Source organism: Hypanus sabinus, chromosome 16 (genome assembly GCF_030144855.1).
Source record: "Hypanus sabinus isolate sHypSab1 chromosome 16, sHypSab1.hap1, whole genome shotgun sequence".
NCBI lineage: Eukaryota > Metazoa > Chordata > Chondrichthyes > Myliobatiformes > Dasyatidae > Hypanus > Hypanus sabinus.
In genome coordinates, this window is record NC_082721.1 from 46828407 (window position 1) to 46846330 (window position 17924).

General features: G+C 43.0%; 1 protein-coding gene across 1 annotated transcript in view; it reads left to right on the forward strand.

Annotated features, from left to right (window-relative positions):
* Nucleotides 1–15739, forward strand: part of LOC132405840 (interleukin-27 subunit beta-like) — a 31866-nt gene extending 16127 nt beyond the window's left edge. The window contains exons 5-7 of the mRNA XM_059990830.1: nucleotides 329–498; nucleotides 11674–11837; nucleotides 14360–15739. Coding sequence (XP_059846813.1) covers nucleotides 329–498; nucleotides 11674–11837; nucleotides 14360–14512 — 487 coding nt within the window. The 3' untranslated portion in view covers nucleotides 14513–15739. The remainder of the gene's footprint in view (nucleotides 1–328; nucleotides 499–11673; nucleotides 11838–14359) is intronic.
* Nucleotides 15740–17924: the final 2185 nt, after the last annotated feature.

Here is a 17924-nt window from a genome sequence, read left to right on the forward strand (position 1 = left end):
GCCAAGGATGTTATCTGCATGCAGAAGACATTCAGATATGTGGAGTGCTCGCTTCTGGGTAGCCTTGGTCTCTCAGACCTGTCCTTGGACTAGTTCCAGCCTAGAGTGGCGAGGTGTGGTCCACTTGCCTAACATGCTGGTTTCCCTTCAAATGTTCTCTGAGAGAAGTGGGGCAGGACAGGTGATTCCACCTGGTTTATCTTCAGCAATGAGTCCCCCAGCACAGACCCTGCCTTCACAGCGAAAGATTAGAATCTCATAGGGCCAAATGAACAAGCAAGCTATCAAGATTCCTATTGATTCTCACACTTTCCTGTATTTCTGAAAGTTATGAAACAGAACTTGTCAAAGCCTGCTTGAGCACAGAGACACTGCAGGACAGTTGTACGATCAAGGACATCAAACTTTTCTCAGAGGTTCCCTACAAGGTGACGGTGACAGCAAGAAACCCCCTGGGATCCCGATCCACCATGAAAGAATTCATTGTGGAGAAGATAAGTAAGTGGAAGAGACAGTTTGTTCCAGGGTCACCGCATCAGAGCATTGACTCTCTAATAAACACATTTGCATGCAAATGCTGTTGTTTTGCTTTTAGAGTAATATGTCAGTACCTCCAGTTGAACTCTTTCTTTTTGTGTTTTCCCCAAGTCTGTGGTGTTGCTTTGCCATGTGCTCCTGGCCCCGCTCCTGCTCTACTCCAGCCCCTGTATTACTGAGTCCTTCTTCTTCTTCTTCTTCAGTTGCTTTATGGCGTTGGCAAACCAGCTTTAAGGTGCATCACCGCCACCTACTAGACTGGAGTGTGGATCGTTTGATAAACAGGAGGAATGAAAAGAATTGCAGTCCCTAAATTCTATATAATAAACCAGAGTCTTTCAGACACTTCATGATATAGGTCCGTATTTCTCTTGAACTCCCACTTAAAATGTTTTCTTTACCCACAGCAGTTTTTTTGTTTATCTTAAGTGCTCCTGTCATCTTCACTCTTTCTCTTTCATACTTCTTTTTATCAATACATGTTCAACTGTTTCTGGTTGATGACAGTATACACACAACCCAGTTGGATGTTTCCCTGTTTTATATAATGTATAATTAAGACGTGCGTCCAATTCTTAAACAACTGATGATCATTTCTTATCCCTCCTTGTTCAATCTCTTCCCACCTATGTTCGTGACACTTCTCATGCTTTGAATTTTTTCAATGATTTTAAGTTCCCTGGCCCCCACCGTCTTATTTTCACCATGGACGTCCAGTCCCTATATACCTCCATCCCCCACCGAGATGGTCTCAAAGCTCTTCATTTTTTTTTGGTTTCCAGACCTAACCAAATCCCCTCTACCACTCTCCTCCGTCTAGAGGAATTAGTTCTTACTCTCAATAATTTCTCCTTTGGCTCCTCCCACTTCCTCCAAACCAATGGTGTAGCCATGGGCACCCGTATGGGTCCCAGTTATGCCTGCCTTTTTGTTGGCTTTGTGCAACAGTCCCTGTTCCAAGGCTATATCGGTATCCATCCCCCTCTTTTCCTTCGCTACATAGATGACTGCATTGGCGCTGCCTCTTGCACGCGTGCTGAGCTCGTCGACTTCATTAACTTTGCCTCTAACTTTCACCCTGCCCTCAAATTTACCTGGTCCATTTCCGACACCTCCCTCCCCTTTCTTGATCTTTCTGTCTCCATCTCTGGAGACGGCCTATCTACTGATATCTACTATAAACCTACAGACTCTCACAGCTAGCTGGACTATTCCTCTTCCCATCCTGTCTCTTGCAAAAAGGCTATCCCCTTCTCACAATTCCTCCGTCTCTGCCGCATCTGCTCTCAGGATGAGGCTTTTCTTTCCAGGATGAAGGAGATGTCTTCCTCTTTTAAGCAAAGGGGCTTCCCTTCGTCCACCATCAACTCTGCTCTCAAATGCATCTCTCCCATTTCCCGCACATCTGCCCTCACCCCATCCACCCGCCACCCCACTCGGGATAGGGTTCCCCTTGTCCTTATCTACCACCCCACCAGCCTCCAGGTCCAACATATAATTCTCTGTAACTTCCGCCAACTCCAACGGGATCCCACTACCAAACACATTTTTCCCTCCCCCCCTTTCTGCTTTCCGCAGGGATTGCTCCCTACACGACTCCCTTGCCACTCGTTTCTCCCCCCCCCCCCCATCCCTTCCCACTGATCTCCCTCCTGGCACTTATCCTTGTAAACAGAACAAGTGCTACACCTGCCCTTACACTTCCTCCCTCACCACCATTCAGGGCCCCAGACAGTCCTTCCAGGTGAGGCGACACTTCACCTGTGAGTCGGCTGGTGTGGTATACTGCGTCCGGTGCTCCCGGTGTGGCCTTTTATATATTGGCGAGAGCCGACGCAGACTGGGAGATTGTTTCACTGAACACCTACGCTTGGTCCGCCAGAAAAAGCAGGTTCGCCCAGTGGCCACACATTTTAATTCCACATCCCATTCCCATTCTGATATGTCTATCCATGGCCTCTATTGTCAAAATGAATCCAAAATCAGGTTGGAGGAACAACACCTTATATACCGGTTGGGTAGCCTCCAACCTGATGGCATGAACATCGACTTCTCTAACTTCCGTTAATGCCCCTCCTCCCCTTCCTACGCCATCCCTGACATAATTAGTTGTTTGCCTGTTCTCCATCTCCCTCTGGTGCTCCCCCCTCCCCCTTTCTTTCTCCTGAGGTCTCCCGCCCCATGATCCTTTCCCTTCTCCAGCATTGTATCACTTTTGCCAATCACCTTTCCAGCTCTTAGCTTCATCCCACCCCCTCTGGTCTACTCCTATCATTTCGCATTTCCCCCTCCCCCCACTACTTTCAAATCTCTTACTATCTTTCCTTTCGGTTAGTCCTGACGAAGGGTCTCGGCCCGAAACGTCGACAGAGCTTCTCCCTATAGATGCTGCCTGACCTGTTGTGTTCCACCAGCATTTTGTGTGTGTTGATGATCATTTCTATCTTTCTATGACCACCTGATATTCTTTTGTATCTGACTTGCCTTTGTATTTTGTACAGTTGTCTCCCTGTTTCACTCTCATCCCAGTGCTTCTGCCACGTCTCCTCAATACGTGTTTTTAAAATGCTTTTGACTTCTGCTTTGCTTAGAGGGATCTGGACCTCTATTATAGACGATTTGAGTGATTATGTAGCTATAATGTCCACTTTTTCATTACCCTCCACACCACAATGAGCAGGAACCCAAAGGAAGCTTACTTCTACCCCATTTTCGGTCAGCGTATGTAACTTCCATAGAATCTCCAATAAAATATCCTATCTACTTTCTGATTTTCTTGATTTGATAGAGATAAATGCAGACAAACTGTTTGAACAAATTACAGCCTTTTGACATTATTTTCTTCTATCCAAGATAATGCACTCAATATTGCCATTGATACTGTTGTATACACTGATAAATGGTTTGATGTTCTTTTCCTAATGCTAGTTTTGCACTGAGGAATGTAGACTGCAATACCTGTGTGGCCAGAGCTAAGGTCTTTTGATCCATCCATAACTATTACTAATTTGTTTCTAAAATGCAGGTCTATATGTTCTTGTACTATCAGTTTGATTCCACAGTTAGACTTCATTTTTAAAAGTTGCTACAGGTTTATATCCACTGTATGTATTGTAAAGAGCCATGGAGGAACATCAGATAATGGAACTGTAGGGCTATATTCCAGCTCGTGTAGACCATATTTTTGTGCTACTGCATTGCCAATCCATCCAAAGCTATTATAATTTGAATTATTACGTTCCCAGCAGTCTTTTAGTATAGCTTTAACTGGATGTGAGTAGTTATGCCCCATGATGTTAACCCAGTAATGTAGCGTTAGCTTTATTCTTCTAAGCCTTAATGGCATTTGTCCTGTTTCGACTTGAAGAGCTGATACAGGTGATGTTCTGAAGGCACCACTACATATCCTGAGGGGCTGAGCTTGCTCAACATCCAGCATTTTTAAATCACTTTCTGCAGCTGACATGTAAGCTACACATCCATAATCCAACGTAGCCCTCATGCGATAACCTGCTCGCTCCCCAATCCTGTCCAGCGAGACACCTCAATAAGTTGTTTTTTTTTACATTTGTTTAATTTTCTCAATTTACTTTTTCCATGTAGGTTTCTCATCAAATAACAAACCGAGGAACTGAATTACCTTTATCTGCTCTAATTTTTGTTCATATAATTTCACAGAAACTAGTTTGTGATTTCTTGAGAAACGTATCACTTGCTACTTACTTATAGACAATTTGAAACACCATTTATTTGCCCACTCTTCCACTTTATTAATTGCATCTTGCATTTTCCTTTGTATATAAATTAAATTTCTTCCCCTCACCTATAAAACCCCATCATCTGCATATAAGGATTTCCCTACACTATGTTCAACTTGCGCAAATATGTCATTTATCATTATTGTAAATAGTAATGGACTGCAGACACTACCTTGCGGTGTTCCGTTTTCAACCGAATGTGTCCTGGAGTACTCTTCTTTCACCTTGACTTGAATTGTTTGATCAAAACGCAAGTCTAGAACCCAGTTATATAATTTTCATCCCTAATTCTTTCAATTTAATTACCACTCCCTCTTTCCAGAGCATATCATATGCCTTTTCTATGTCGAAGAATACTGCCAGGACCATTTCTTTATTTGTTTGAGCCTTCCTAATTTCAGATTCCAGGCTAAGTATTGAATTTACTGTAGTTCTTCCTTTGCAAAAACCGCTTTGGTAGGGAGATATAAGACTTCTTTTTTCTAGAAAGTATGTAAGCCTATCAGTTATTATTCGCTCCATAAGTTTACCTAGCTGTGAAGTTAATGCGATCAGTCTATAGTTTGTTGGGTCTGATAAATCTTTATCAGGTTTTAATATTGGAACAATAACAGAATGTTTCCATGCAGTTGGTATTTTACCTATTTCCCAAATATTACAGGCTCTGTAGAACTAGAAGTGCACTTCTTAATAAGTGCTTCAGCATTCTACTCCATACTTGATCCTTCCCAGGAGAAGTTGACCGCGCAGTCATAAAGGATCTTTATATTTCTGTTATGCTAATAGGTGTCTTTAGCATTTCTGATGTGGTAGCAGACACCAACAGAATCAACAAACTCATTCATAAGGCCAGTGATGTTGTGGGGGTGGAACTGGACTCTCTGACGGTGGTGTCTGAAAAGAGGATGCTGTCCAAGTTGCATGCCATCATGGACAATGACTCCCATCTGCTCCATAATGTACCAGTTAGGCACAGGAGTACATTCAGCCAGAGACTCATTCCACCGAGATGCAACACTGAACATCAGGAAGTCATTCCTGCCTGTGGCCATCAAACTTAACAACTCCTCCCTCGGAGTGCCAGACACCCTGAGCCAATAGGCTGGTCCTGGACTTATTTCCACTTGGCATAATTTACCTATTATTATTGTTTAATTATTTATGATTTTATATTGTTGCTATATTTCTACGCTATTCTGTAACGAAACCCAATTTCCCTCGGGATCAATAATGTCTGTCTGTCTGTCTGTTGTCTGTAATTCCTGGATTTTGCTTAAGTTTCTCCTCCCTTTGCCGTCTAGCCTCAACTGTCAAATTTTCTGAGCTATGTATGTTAACAGAAGTTTTTGCCAATATTTCTGCTTTTTCCACATTGTTAATTGCCATTTTGTCCTTGCTTTATAGCACAGGAATCTCTTTGCTACTTCTTATACCATTCATTTTCCTTATCATGCCCCATTTTTCAAACAGTTGAGTTTCTCTTCCAATTTTGTTACAACATTGTCTCCAGTATGCTCGCTTTGCTTGTCTAATTATTTTCTGAACTACTGCTTGTGCTCTTTTATATTGTATTAACGTTTCCACTGAATGTTATCTTTTTAATTCTTTAAATGCTTTATTTCTTACTTTCATACTTCTACTACATTCCCAATTCCACCATGGAACGCTTCTCCTCTTTCCTTTACCTTTACTTTTCCAAATTGTTTCTCCTGCCAAATATATAATTGCTGTGACCAATTTATCATTCGTTTCTTCTATATCCAATATATTTTCATCTAAAATCTTTATGCATCTTGCTTCACTTCTTCTTTGAAATATCTCCCAATCTGCCTTATTTAGTTTCCACCTTGACACTCTAAGTTCTTTATTTTGTTCTATTTTAATCTGAATCTTTGTGAGTATGGGATAGTGATCACTTCCCACTGTAGTTTGTTTTAATACATTTCAAGTACTGATCCCTGCTAATTCTTCACTTACAAATGTTAAGTGTATTGTAGTTTCTGTGTTTTGGGAAATATTATTTATCAATACCTTCTCCATTATTTATACATACCAATTTTTCATCATCTATAAATTCTTGTATCACTAATCCATTTTTATCAGCATTTTTACATCCCCGTAGTGTACTGTGTCCATTGAAATCTCCACACCATATTATTCCCTTTCATCCCACCACCCACTGTGTTTAATGTATCTTTGCTTAATCTTCTACATAGTAATTTATTATCACCAGGCTTTCTCTGCCTATCCAAATTTTGATTATTATTGATTCATATTTCTGCCCTATGTTGATTATATTATACCTCATCCCACTGGTTATAAATATTGCTACTCCTCCTCCATTGCCATCACTTCTATCCTTCCTAATAGCTGTATATCCTTGTAAAACAAAATCTAATTGTGGTTTCAACCATGTTTCCTGTATAATAAAATCTGAGATTTTTCATTAAGTTCTGATACATATTTCTTAAATTCTTGACCATTTGCGCTAAGACTCCTTGCATTCCATTGTAAAATACATACTGCCATTAAGATCCTGCCTCCCCTGCCTGTGAACTGTTTGATCCTACATTCAATGTTTCTTTAACTGCTTCCCACCTAAGCCCTGTAATACCAAGATATTTCTCTGCAGACTTGACTATAATGTTAATTTTCTCGGTTCTCTTATCTGTTTGCGCTGAACAGTTAATTGCATCTACCATAACCAGTACAAAATCCTTTCTACTCATTATTAGTGTATCCTTATTTATCATATTACAGCCCTCACAGTTCACTGGTTTATTATTTCCTATATGTTTGCTTGATAACCTTTTCCTTTTCAGCGATTCCTTTCGCTGCCTCTGCGTAGCTAATCCCTTGAGTTACTTTCACATATTGTATCTCAGCTGCCTTTTTGCTATTAATGCCCCCTCGATAAGCTGCACAGTGTTCCCAGCCACAATTGCAGCATTTCAGCCTAGCTCCCGCCTCACATTTCCCTTATTCATGTTCTCCAGCGTATCTCCCACATCTTTATTTCCCTCTGCAGACCGCCGCAATACGCCCGAATTTCTGACATTTAAAGCATCTTAAAGGCGGTGGTATACATATTCTAACCTCATAACACACATACCCGAAGTAAACTTTAGTCGGCAATCTTTCTTCATCAAAGTTAATCATAATCAATAAATTATCACATTTTTTCCACGCCTTGTAAGTTTCAAATGTTTGGCCTCAATAATTGTTGCTCCTTTTATGTTCTGTTTAATCTCATCCACTGTAACTTTTGTTGGTATTCCGAAATAACTCCTCTAGTCCACTTTCTATTGTTGGTTATTGAACATTGTACTTTTCTTCAGTCTATTTTATTTAATCTTATCACTTTGCCTTGCTGAGCACTATCCCGACAAATCACTAATAGCGATCCATTTCGTAATACCTTTACTCTTTTGACCTCACCTATAAGTTTGTTGATTACCTTCGTCAAATGAATCAGGTTCCAATCATCAAAAGATGCCCTGTCTTCGCTCAGTTTTATAATTGCTTTACTCTCATCTTCTTTCCATTGTTTTGCTATCCTATTTCGGTCATCCCCTGACTCCTCAGAGTTTGACATCTCATATCTCTGTTTACTTTTCTTACTTTTTCCACTTCATTCACCTTTCCCGCCAAGCTCCATCTCTAACTCACTCCCTGAATCGTCACTTCCTCCTGTCATCCTCCATCCATTCACAATCTAGTTGTTTAGCCAATCGCCATTCAGCTCCCCTGGCCTGGTCCATCTTACTGAGTACTCTGTCTCTCATCTGTTTCTCATTGTTACCTGTATTGCTGACACCTGTGTCTCATTGTGCTCCACCTATCATCTGCCTCTCTGTTTATTGCCACTGTATTTCAGTCCTGTGTTTTCACCTGTTTGTTGCCAGATTGAGCCAATGAATTTTCCTGAGCCTTTCCAGCATTCGTATCTGTACTCCGTCTGTCCGAATATCAACTCTGCCTGTTCCCTGATTCTGGTTTTTGGATTTCTCTGGATGTTTTGATCTCTGCCTGAACTTTGATGCTGACTTTGTTTGCACCTTGGGATTTATTACTCAATTAATATCACTGTGTGTACAGTACTGGGTCTGTGACTGGATCCCTGCTCCTGAGTCCTGACAGTACAATCTGGCCAGAATGGATCCAGCAGACCCCACTTGTCTGAGAACTGCCCTAGAACAATAGGGAATGATACTGGGGAGACACCAGAACCAGCTTGACTCCGTGTTCAGGGCAGTGGAGTCGCTTTCTGCCAATGTAGCCGATCTTGTGGCCCAGACTCAGTCACTCTGGCTGTCCCAGAGTGTCCATCAACATTCTGTGACTGCATCTTCTGCCCCGCCCTCCACATCCTCATGTGCTCCTCCTGTCCAAGAGCCCCATCTGCCTCCTCCAGAAAAGTATTCAGGTGAGCCCGGTACCTGCCACTCTTTTCTTTCCCAGTGCACCCTCATTTTTGAATTGCAACCTACAACATTTCCGACTGATTGAGCCAAGGTACACCCAACAGTCCAATCGGGCGAGAGAATGGGGAACAGCCGTCAGGGAGGCAGGCTCCCCTTTCTGCATCAGTTTTCAGTTATTTTCTGAGGAGATCACTCCAAACATGGGAGAGAGGCTGCCTGTGAAATGCTGCACATGCATCAGGGGCACAGATCTGTGTCAGATTCTGCCATAGAATTTGCACCCTAGCCACCTCCAGCGGCTGGAACTCGGAGGCACAGTATGACACCTTCCTGAAGATGTCAAAGATGAGCTGGTCACGCTCACTGCCACCTTTGAAGCCCTGGTGGATTTGGCCATCTGTATTATGTTTGCCTTCAGCAGCACCACAGAGGGAGGGGTTCCAGAGGGTGCCTGGGGGCACTGGGTAAGTTCCAAGCTCCTCATCAGTCAACATTGCCCTGCCGTTTGTCCCCATCTACAATTCCCATTCCAGAGCCTGAAGCTATGAAGGTTGACTGTACCCACCTGACGCCCACTGAAAGACAAAGGAGAGTCAGCACCTGTTCCTGTCTGTACGGTGGCCAAACAGACCACTTCACCTCCACCTGCCCAGTAAAAGCCAAGTGCTCCCCAGTAGGACGAGGAGTACAAGCGAGTGTGACTCCTGTCCGGCCCTCCTTGACGCCACTCACTCTCAGACCTGCTTCTCTGGAGTGGGGCATCCAACGGCGAGCAGTCTGCATCTTGGTCGATTCTGCTGCGGAGGGGTGTTTTATCAATTTGGCTGCCCAGTGGCGGTTACCTACATCTGCTCTCCATTCACCATTGGTGGCCAATGCCTTGAATGGTCAGAGACTGGCTAACATCACCCATGTCACTGCCCCAGTGAGTCTCCGTTTATCCAGCAACCATCATGAACAGTTAACCCTTTATGTTATTGACTCTCCTCAAGCTCCCATTGTCCTGGGCCATCCCTAGTTAGTCAGACACAACCCTCATATTGACTGGCTCAATCACAAGATTGTAAGCTGGAGCCCATTCTGTCACTCTCACTGCCTCCGCCATACTCAAGCATCAAGCTGACCACCGTCCCTCCAAGGCCTCACGTTACCGCCAGGGACAGCGTGTGTGGCCTTCAACCTGAGACCTGCCCCAAGTTGGATTCCTGCACACTCGCCCTTCACTTCATCGACCCCTTTCCCATTGCTAAAGTCACCAGTCCTGCTGCCGTCTGTCTCACTCTCCACCACATTCATCCCACCTTCCGTGTGTTCAGCGTCAAGCCTTTCATGAGCCACTCCCTGTATCCTGTCCCCAAACCCCCCCCCCCCCCACCGTCCCCACAGCTCATCAATGGGTCAGAGGCTTTTACGGTGTATCAACTGCTGGTCATTTGTCGCTGGGGCCGTGGCCTCCAGTACCTTGTGGACTGGGAGGATTACGGTGCTGAGGAGAGGTGCTGGGTCCCCACTTGTAACATCCTGGACCCCCCCCACTCAGGGACTTTCATCACCAACACCCAACTCTGCCTGCCATGACGTCAGGAGGCATCAGTGGAGGTGGGATACTGTCAGTACCTCCAATTGAACTGCCTTTTTGTGTTTTTCCCCCATAGCTGTCAGTTGGTGGTTTTTTTATTGCCATGTGCTCTTGTTTGTTTTCACGCCCCATGTGCCCCTGTCCCTGCTCCTGCTCTGCTCCGGCCCCTGTATCACTGAATACTCAATTTTTCATTGTTACCTGTATTGCTGCCACCTGTTCCTCATTGTGCTCCATCTATCATCTGCCTCTCTGTTTATTGCTCAGTGTATTTCAGTCCTGTGTTTTCACCTGTTTGTTGCCAGATTGTGCCAGTGAATTTTCCTGAGCCTTTCCAGCATTCGTATCTGTACTCCATCTGTCCGAATATCGACTCTGCCTGTTCCCTGATTCTGGTTTTTGGATTTCTCTGGATGTTTTGATCTCTGCCTGAACTTTGACACTGACTTTGTTTGCATCTTGGTATTCATTACTCAATTAATATTGAGATTGTGATTGGATCCCTGCTTCAGCATCCTGACACAAGATTAACTTTAGAAAGCAAAGTGTGATATTGGAACAATGTGCTTTGTAGACACAAAATCTGACAACAACACTTCAGTAAGCAAGTTCAAAACAGGTGACTAAGCACACACTGGTTCAGCAGATAATGCTGCTGACTCCAGTGATCTGGGATTGATCCTGACATTGGGTACTGTCTGTATGGAGTCTGTGGGTCTTCCCTGACTGCTCTGGTTTCCCTCCACATCCCAAGGACATGCCAGGTAATAACTGGCTACTATAAATTGCTTGTGTGTTGGAGGGACGGAGAGAGGGGGAGAGATGAGAAAACTAGGGACAGGGTTGATGAGATTGAGCTGAAAGCTGTCATGGACTGAATGATTTCTTGTGTGTAATAAGGAAGTGAGCGAAAATGTAAGATACTGGGTGGGACACACATTCCTATACACTAGGATTACTTCCTAACCTGGTTAGAAAACCAGGATAAACTTCCTGTTTGTACTGGAGATATTTATGTTCACTGGGGATGGACATCAACATTTCTGTTTAATATCTTATCTGAATGACTGCACTCCTGGCAGTTCTGCATCCTGTGTTGTGAATATTCTATAATTCCAACAGGGTTCAGGTGTCAGAGGCAATGCTAGTCTCCTCAAGGGTAATTATAAGGGGCATTAGGTATCTGTACGGTGAACAGCCTATATATTTCAGGTGTGTACAAAATCCATCGCAGAATTTCAAGGCATAAATTACTTTAACAGAACCCTATATGACAAATATTTCAAGCTAAGCAGAAGTTTTATTTATACTCAGTATTGTTACATCAAAGGGAATAGCTTTTGTCAAGACTCCTAAATATATCTTTTACCCACAGTTAAACCGGACCCGCCTACTGAAGTCAGTCTTTCTCCAATAGCAAATCAGCAGAAGAAGCTGCTGCTACAGTGGAAGCCTCCTGCAACTTGGCCCAATCCCCAGCTCTTCCTGCTGAAGTACATCATAAAATACTGGAAAGCAGGATCCAACACACCCAGAATGGTAAAGGCAACGTTTTATGTCATTAGATAGATAATATGAGAAAGAGATAGCTAGACAATGTCAATGACATCTACCTAAATGCCCAACAACACACTCCATTGAAATCTGTGTGATGGGAGCAGATCACTGGGGACAGAGGAAACAATTCAAAGATGTAGTCAAAACAGCCTTGAAGAAATGCACTATGGCCAATGATGTGAAGCTTTGACACATAACCCTCAAAGTGTGGAAGAAGCATTGGGGACCACATAAAACCCAAGGCTTTGCATTGAGGTCACTCAAGAAACAGGCATTCATGGCAGAATGAAAGAGTTGGTTGAGCAGACCTGTAGAAGATGCGTCGGCTCTAGGAAATCAGCAGCCCCCATTTAGAAGTTCTGAATAGTCTATGAACAGATTCAGAAGAAATATTGATATCCAGAAATGGGTAATATCTGGAATTAAAGTAAGGACTTCCTCACTGATATGTGCTGCTCACCTCTAGCTGTGATGATTGTTGTGGTCATTGAGGCAAAAACTCTCACACCGGGATGTCTATAGGATGGAGCTGGCATTGGTCATGACATCTCCCACTTTGTCTCCAGCTGTTGAATAAGGAAGCAGTTGTCCATTCCAATACTGCGGGACAATGTTTGCATCCAGAGGCTTTGCAAGGACTGCAGGCATCCCCATCTGTAGCTACTGAATCATGCTGCTCTATGATTGCACATACGCATCCAGAAATGTCTTGCAACTGGAAAGGATTCTACTCCCTCAGTGCTGAGTGGTGCAGTGAGAATAGTTCTCCATGGTGGTATCCTGGCCATCTGCTCAATTACCAGCATTACAACCACCACAACAGTGTGAAGGGTGGATACTGGGGGATGGTCTCTCTGGTAATAACATGACTCTTGATCCTATACACAAACAGCATGTGTAGGTAACCTGCTGAGTGAAATGCTCGACATAGCAACTCCAATTTTCCAGTGTCCACACAACAGCTCCATTGCCCCAGCCACACTGCAGTGTTGGCAGAACAAGTCTCAATGGCCACAGTCAGTCCATTTTGGAAGAAATATCTCTAGCTCCATTACACTGAGCACCGGCACTCCCTATGGCTACATGCTCGATCCAGTTCAAACTGAATCAAGTTCACTGGTGACTCAGCATCATCGACAACGATGATGAGACGGTGTCCAGAGAGGAGCAGCAACTGGTAGAATGGTGCGAGCACAACATTTCGAGTCTCAACATGGACAAGACCAAAGGAATAGTTGTGGGCTTTAAGCTGACAACTTCTCACTGCACATAGATAGCTCCTCAGAGGAGAAATTTAGGAGCACGAAGTTTCTGAGAAAGCACGTAACAGACAATCTTGCTTGGTCCCTCTTTGGTCAAGAAAGCACAGCAGCATCTCCACTTCCTCATTGAGGCAATTGATGCTCCCCACCACCCCTCTCATCCTAACCAATTTTTTACAGAAGCACCACTGACCAGCTGCATTACTGCCTGGTATGAGAACTGAAAGCATCTGACTACATCCCTGCAAGGGATAGTGAGGACTGCTGAGAGGATCACTGGGTTTTATCTTCCACCTATCCGAGATATTTATCAGGAGTGCTGCTTACGCAGGGCCCAATGATCCCACCATCTGTACAGCAATTTTTTGACCCTCTACCGTCAGGCAGGAGGCACAATGGCATGACAGTAGGACATAAACTGTTAGATTGAGAAATAGCTTCTTTCGCCCTGGCCGTAAGACTGCTGAACTCCCTGCCAGCAATTGGGTCTCTTCATGTATGAAGCGCCATTAGCATAATGCTGCTCAATTTTTAACGTGTTGCAAGTGCTCATTATTTGTTAATTTACTAGTGGTAATATTACTTTATGTGTTATGTGTGTGAGGGCATGTGCTGTGTTGTGCACCTGGACCTGAGAGGAATGATGTTCCGTTTAGCAGTATACATGTGTATGGTTGAATGACAATAAATTGAACTTGAGTGTTCATGGTCAGCTACATGCTCCACATTCTCCACCGCAAGGATATTTGTCAATAACTGTACTTCAAGCACCTTCTGAGCAAGAAGAGGAGGAAGCCAAAGGAGGTGAGAGAACATAATGTAGACTAAGCTAATCAGTGACAAACTCATGCAACGAAGCCATAGGTAGGGACAGTCCCAAACCCCATTCACCAATAGTCACCTGACCTGGCTTCCCTCTGTTAGATGACCAACATAGTTACCGACTTCAGTGAATCAGTCTTTCTGTTGTTCTGTCTTCCAACCCCCTCTGCCAGTTAAATTTGTCCCAACCCCACCCAATCTTGATTCCTTTTGTCTTTGGATAGCAAATGATTAAATGTTTAGGATCAGTTTGTGGTAAGCCTGTAGCTTTGTGTAAGAATGCTCTCATGTCTTCATTATCTTCGTGTCAGTTTGTTATCGAGGATCTGTTCCTCGGTGTCTGGTAGTATTTATTCAGTTGGTCGTTACCCTATTTCTTATTTTAAACTTTGGATAAATTCATTATTTTGTGTCCCACAGATTGAGATCAGCAATCAAACCACCTACACCTTGAGCGGCTTGCGATCCAGAGCCTCGTATTATGTAGCAGTTGCAGCAAAGGATTTTATCGACAATGGCCAACCCAGTGAGTGGAGCCCGACCGTCTCTGCGCGGTTGTGGTCCAGAGGTTGATGTGGCTTTCCCTGAATCCAAGTTTATTCCTGCTAGTAACTTGTTTATAATCACACCTACAGCCTGAAGGAACAGGCGTGCAGGCCTGGAGCATTTATGTAAAGAGTAAGGCACAGTCTATACCTGTTGGAGCATCTCTTATTTGTGTAATAAACTTGTCAATATCCCAATATTGTTACCGTGCTTGTGAATTAAATCCTTGTTTATTCCACAGAAGCACAGGCAGGGGATGTAATTGCGAAGGTTAGTGCACTTTGTCCTTCACAAACATCAGGACCTTCTATTTCACATATCAGAGTACTCCTGTAAAGATTCTGTCCAAAATGTGGCTCAGTTAATGTAGTCTGGCCTGTTTCAAAACCCTGCTGTTATCAAATTATAAGCATAATGGTCATTTTGCATTAGTTGTTCTCACCCTATCAAAGAGATTTTTCTTGTTCTACCCATTCCTTTCCCCCATTATCCCCACCTATTGACGCTTTCCCAGTTCTGACAAAACGGCCCAATCCTGAAGAGTTAACTGTTTCTCTTTCTGCAGATGCTGCTCCACTACTGAGTTTCCAGCATTTCCTACTTCCATGTGAAAGAGCACCAGTCTCAGCACTGCCCACTGTCAATCCAAAAATAAATTGTTTGTTCCCATTTTCTGTTTGCTCTCTTTATATTCTAACAGAGTGGATTCTGGTTAATTGGGTCATCGGTTAAATGTGGTAGATGCTTATTTGGGACAACGCTTAAAGAACACAAACTAATCAAGAAGATAGGTAGGATTCTTTTTGTTTATTTGGGACACTATGCTGCCTGATTGGTACAGGAGACTGTTGCCGAACAGTTTATAACTATTATCAATCTAGTACATTTGTGTGGCACAACACTGTACTTAAAACAAACAGTTTTTAGATAGTGTCAGTTTGTGTTCAAAAGTTTTTATCACTGATAGTTGGCAAGAAATAAGCAGTAAGACTATTCCAGCCTGTCTTGCTCACCACGGTTTCAATCATTCGGGGTTGGCAATGCCAGAAATGCTGGGAGTGAAATTGAAACGATTTCACTACTTCAGCAAGTTAGGAACTATGAAGAATATTACAATGAAAGTGAAGATTTGGAGGATGCAATCATTGAAACCATTATATGAGCAGTCCATTATCTGCACTAGATGTCTGAGCTGATTCTGTTGATTTAGTTAAACAAAAAAACTTGGCAGCATACACTGGATGAATTCTTCCATTGTTAACTACCTGGTACACGGTTTTATAGATAAAGTTGAGGTATTGGTATCGTTCTGATTGGTTCTGTATTTCATTTAAATACATAAATTGTTACTCAGTTAAATGGTAGTTTGTCTTTTTTAATACCTTTTTTACTATTCTCATAAAACTTTGGTTAATTGGGGCAGCTGCTTAATTGAGCCAAAATGTACTGGTCCTGATGTGTCCCAATTAACCAGAATCCACCGTGTATGTTCCAATCCCCTGAGATTACATGCAACAATTCTTGTGAGCAACTGATAAAATAACTTTCAAAATCCAAAGTTACCACCTGCTCTATTTTTATTTTGAATTTGCAGTTCTCTTGCTTTTCATTCACCCTTCATACATGTGCAATTTAGTTTATTTTAAGAAGATCTTTGTTCTGATTGGATAATCTTTATCTATTTACCTCCTTATAAGAATGATATACTGTTCTTGCAGTAGATGTAATGCAGGTTAAGGGAGATCTATTCTAGGCTTTAGGAGAGGTTTCACAATTTTGTTTGTGTTTTTGTGTTTATACCAATCTGCAGCTCCAGCTCAGTAACAACCCCCAAGTTTCTGGGAGGGGTGGGGAACCAATGGCACTGGTGCAATCTCACAAAGTTTGTTGGCACATAACATGCAGTGCTGCCCTTCACTTCTTTAAACCCATCCATAATAAAAAGTTACGTAATTATTGTCCGTACTGTCACAAGATGCAGTGTATGATTTTGTTACAACCTGAGAGAAGTGAAATGTTTTTCCCGGAGCTGGCTTGCGCCAGCTAGACAGTTGTGAGAACACTTGATATTGGATGATACATTCTGAAACCCTTGCAGAGATAGTGTACACATCAGTATTTGGATAGTAAATCGTTACAATAATAATACTACTAGGAAATGATGTTCTTCATTTGTTTCAATGTCTCTGTTATATTTCTATTAATAGTGAAATGAATATATGTAAATAAGCAACAGGGCTCATCCTTTTTCCTTAAATGTGTCCATAGTTATAGTTACTAGTTCATTAATCAACGATAAAGCTGCTCAAAATAAACATGGCATGCAGGGAAACCCTTTAGAAGATCATCACTAATTTGCGTGCATGCTCTCAAAAAGCTTCACCACCCCTGCGCAAGGGTAAGTGGACCCCACTCAGAGTCATAGTATTGTACAGCACGGGGACAGGCCGTTGAAGTACCACTGACTAGCAAGCTCCCACTTACACTAATTCTACACCTACCCATTTTATTCTCACCACATTTTCTTCTGCTCCTCCCAGATTCTACCACTCATTCCACACCAGGGGCGATTTACCATGGCCAATTAATCTCCTTCTATCACAGACATTTGGGATGTGTGAAGAAACAGAGGTGCCCAAGGGAATCCCAAGTGGTCATAGGATGAGTATGGGAAAGCCACAGAGATGGGTCTAAGGTTAGGATTGATCCTGGGTCACCAGAGCTGTGAGACAATGGCTCTACCAATTGTGCTAATGAGTCATTTGGTGATTGAGAATAACTTTCAGAATCTGCTCCAGTAACTGAGTGAGTAGTGGATTGTTGCCAGTGCAATGACTCACTACGAACCAACCTAACTCTGATCAATCTCACTTAACATCTTCCAGCTGCACTTGGTTTGAGCATTCCACAAGGATTGGCACATGTGCACGTTCCATGTGGCTACTTAGTGCAAACAGAACCTGTGGCAGGAAGAGGCTGGTAGTGCCAACATTTGGACAGAACAGTGCAGATACCTGCCCCAGTCTGGAGAACAACAGTTTTCAATGCACAACACTGAAACAGTTGGTGCTATATAAAAGAAATTCAAGGCATGTTTTAGTTTGATTTGGGATTTAATAACAAGGGAGCTTGTTCTGTCTTCCAGACTGTGACCTGGAAATGCTTTATCCCACTGTGTCAAACCATTAGCCAAGGGTCTGTGGAACTTACAGAAATGCGACTGATCTCATCATAGGGCTGTAATTAATTTACCAACCCATGCATTTTTAGGATGTGGGAAGGGACTGGAGTAACCATGGGACATCTGCAAGGTTGCAGGGAGAATGAGTAAACTCCACAAAGAGTGAACCAGCGGTTGGGTTTGAACCTGGATCTCTGATGCTCGAACTGCTCACCATGGCTTATAGTGAGGCCACTATAGAAGCAAATCTTCCATTTT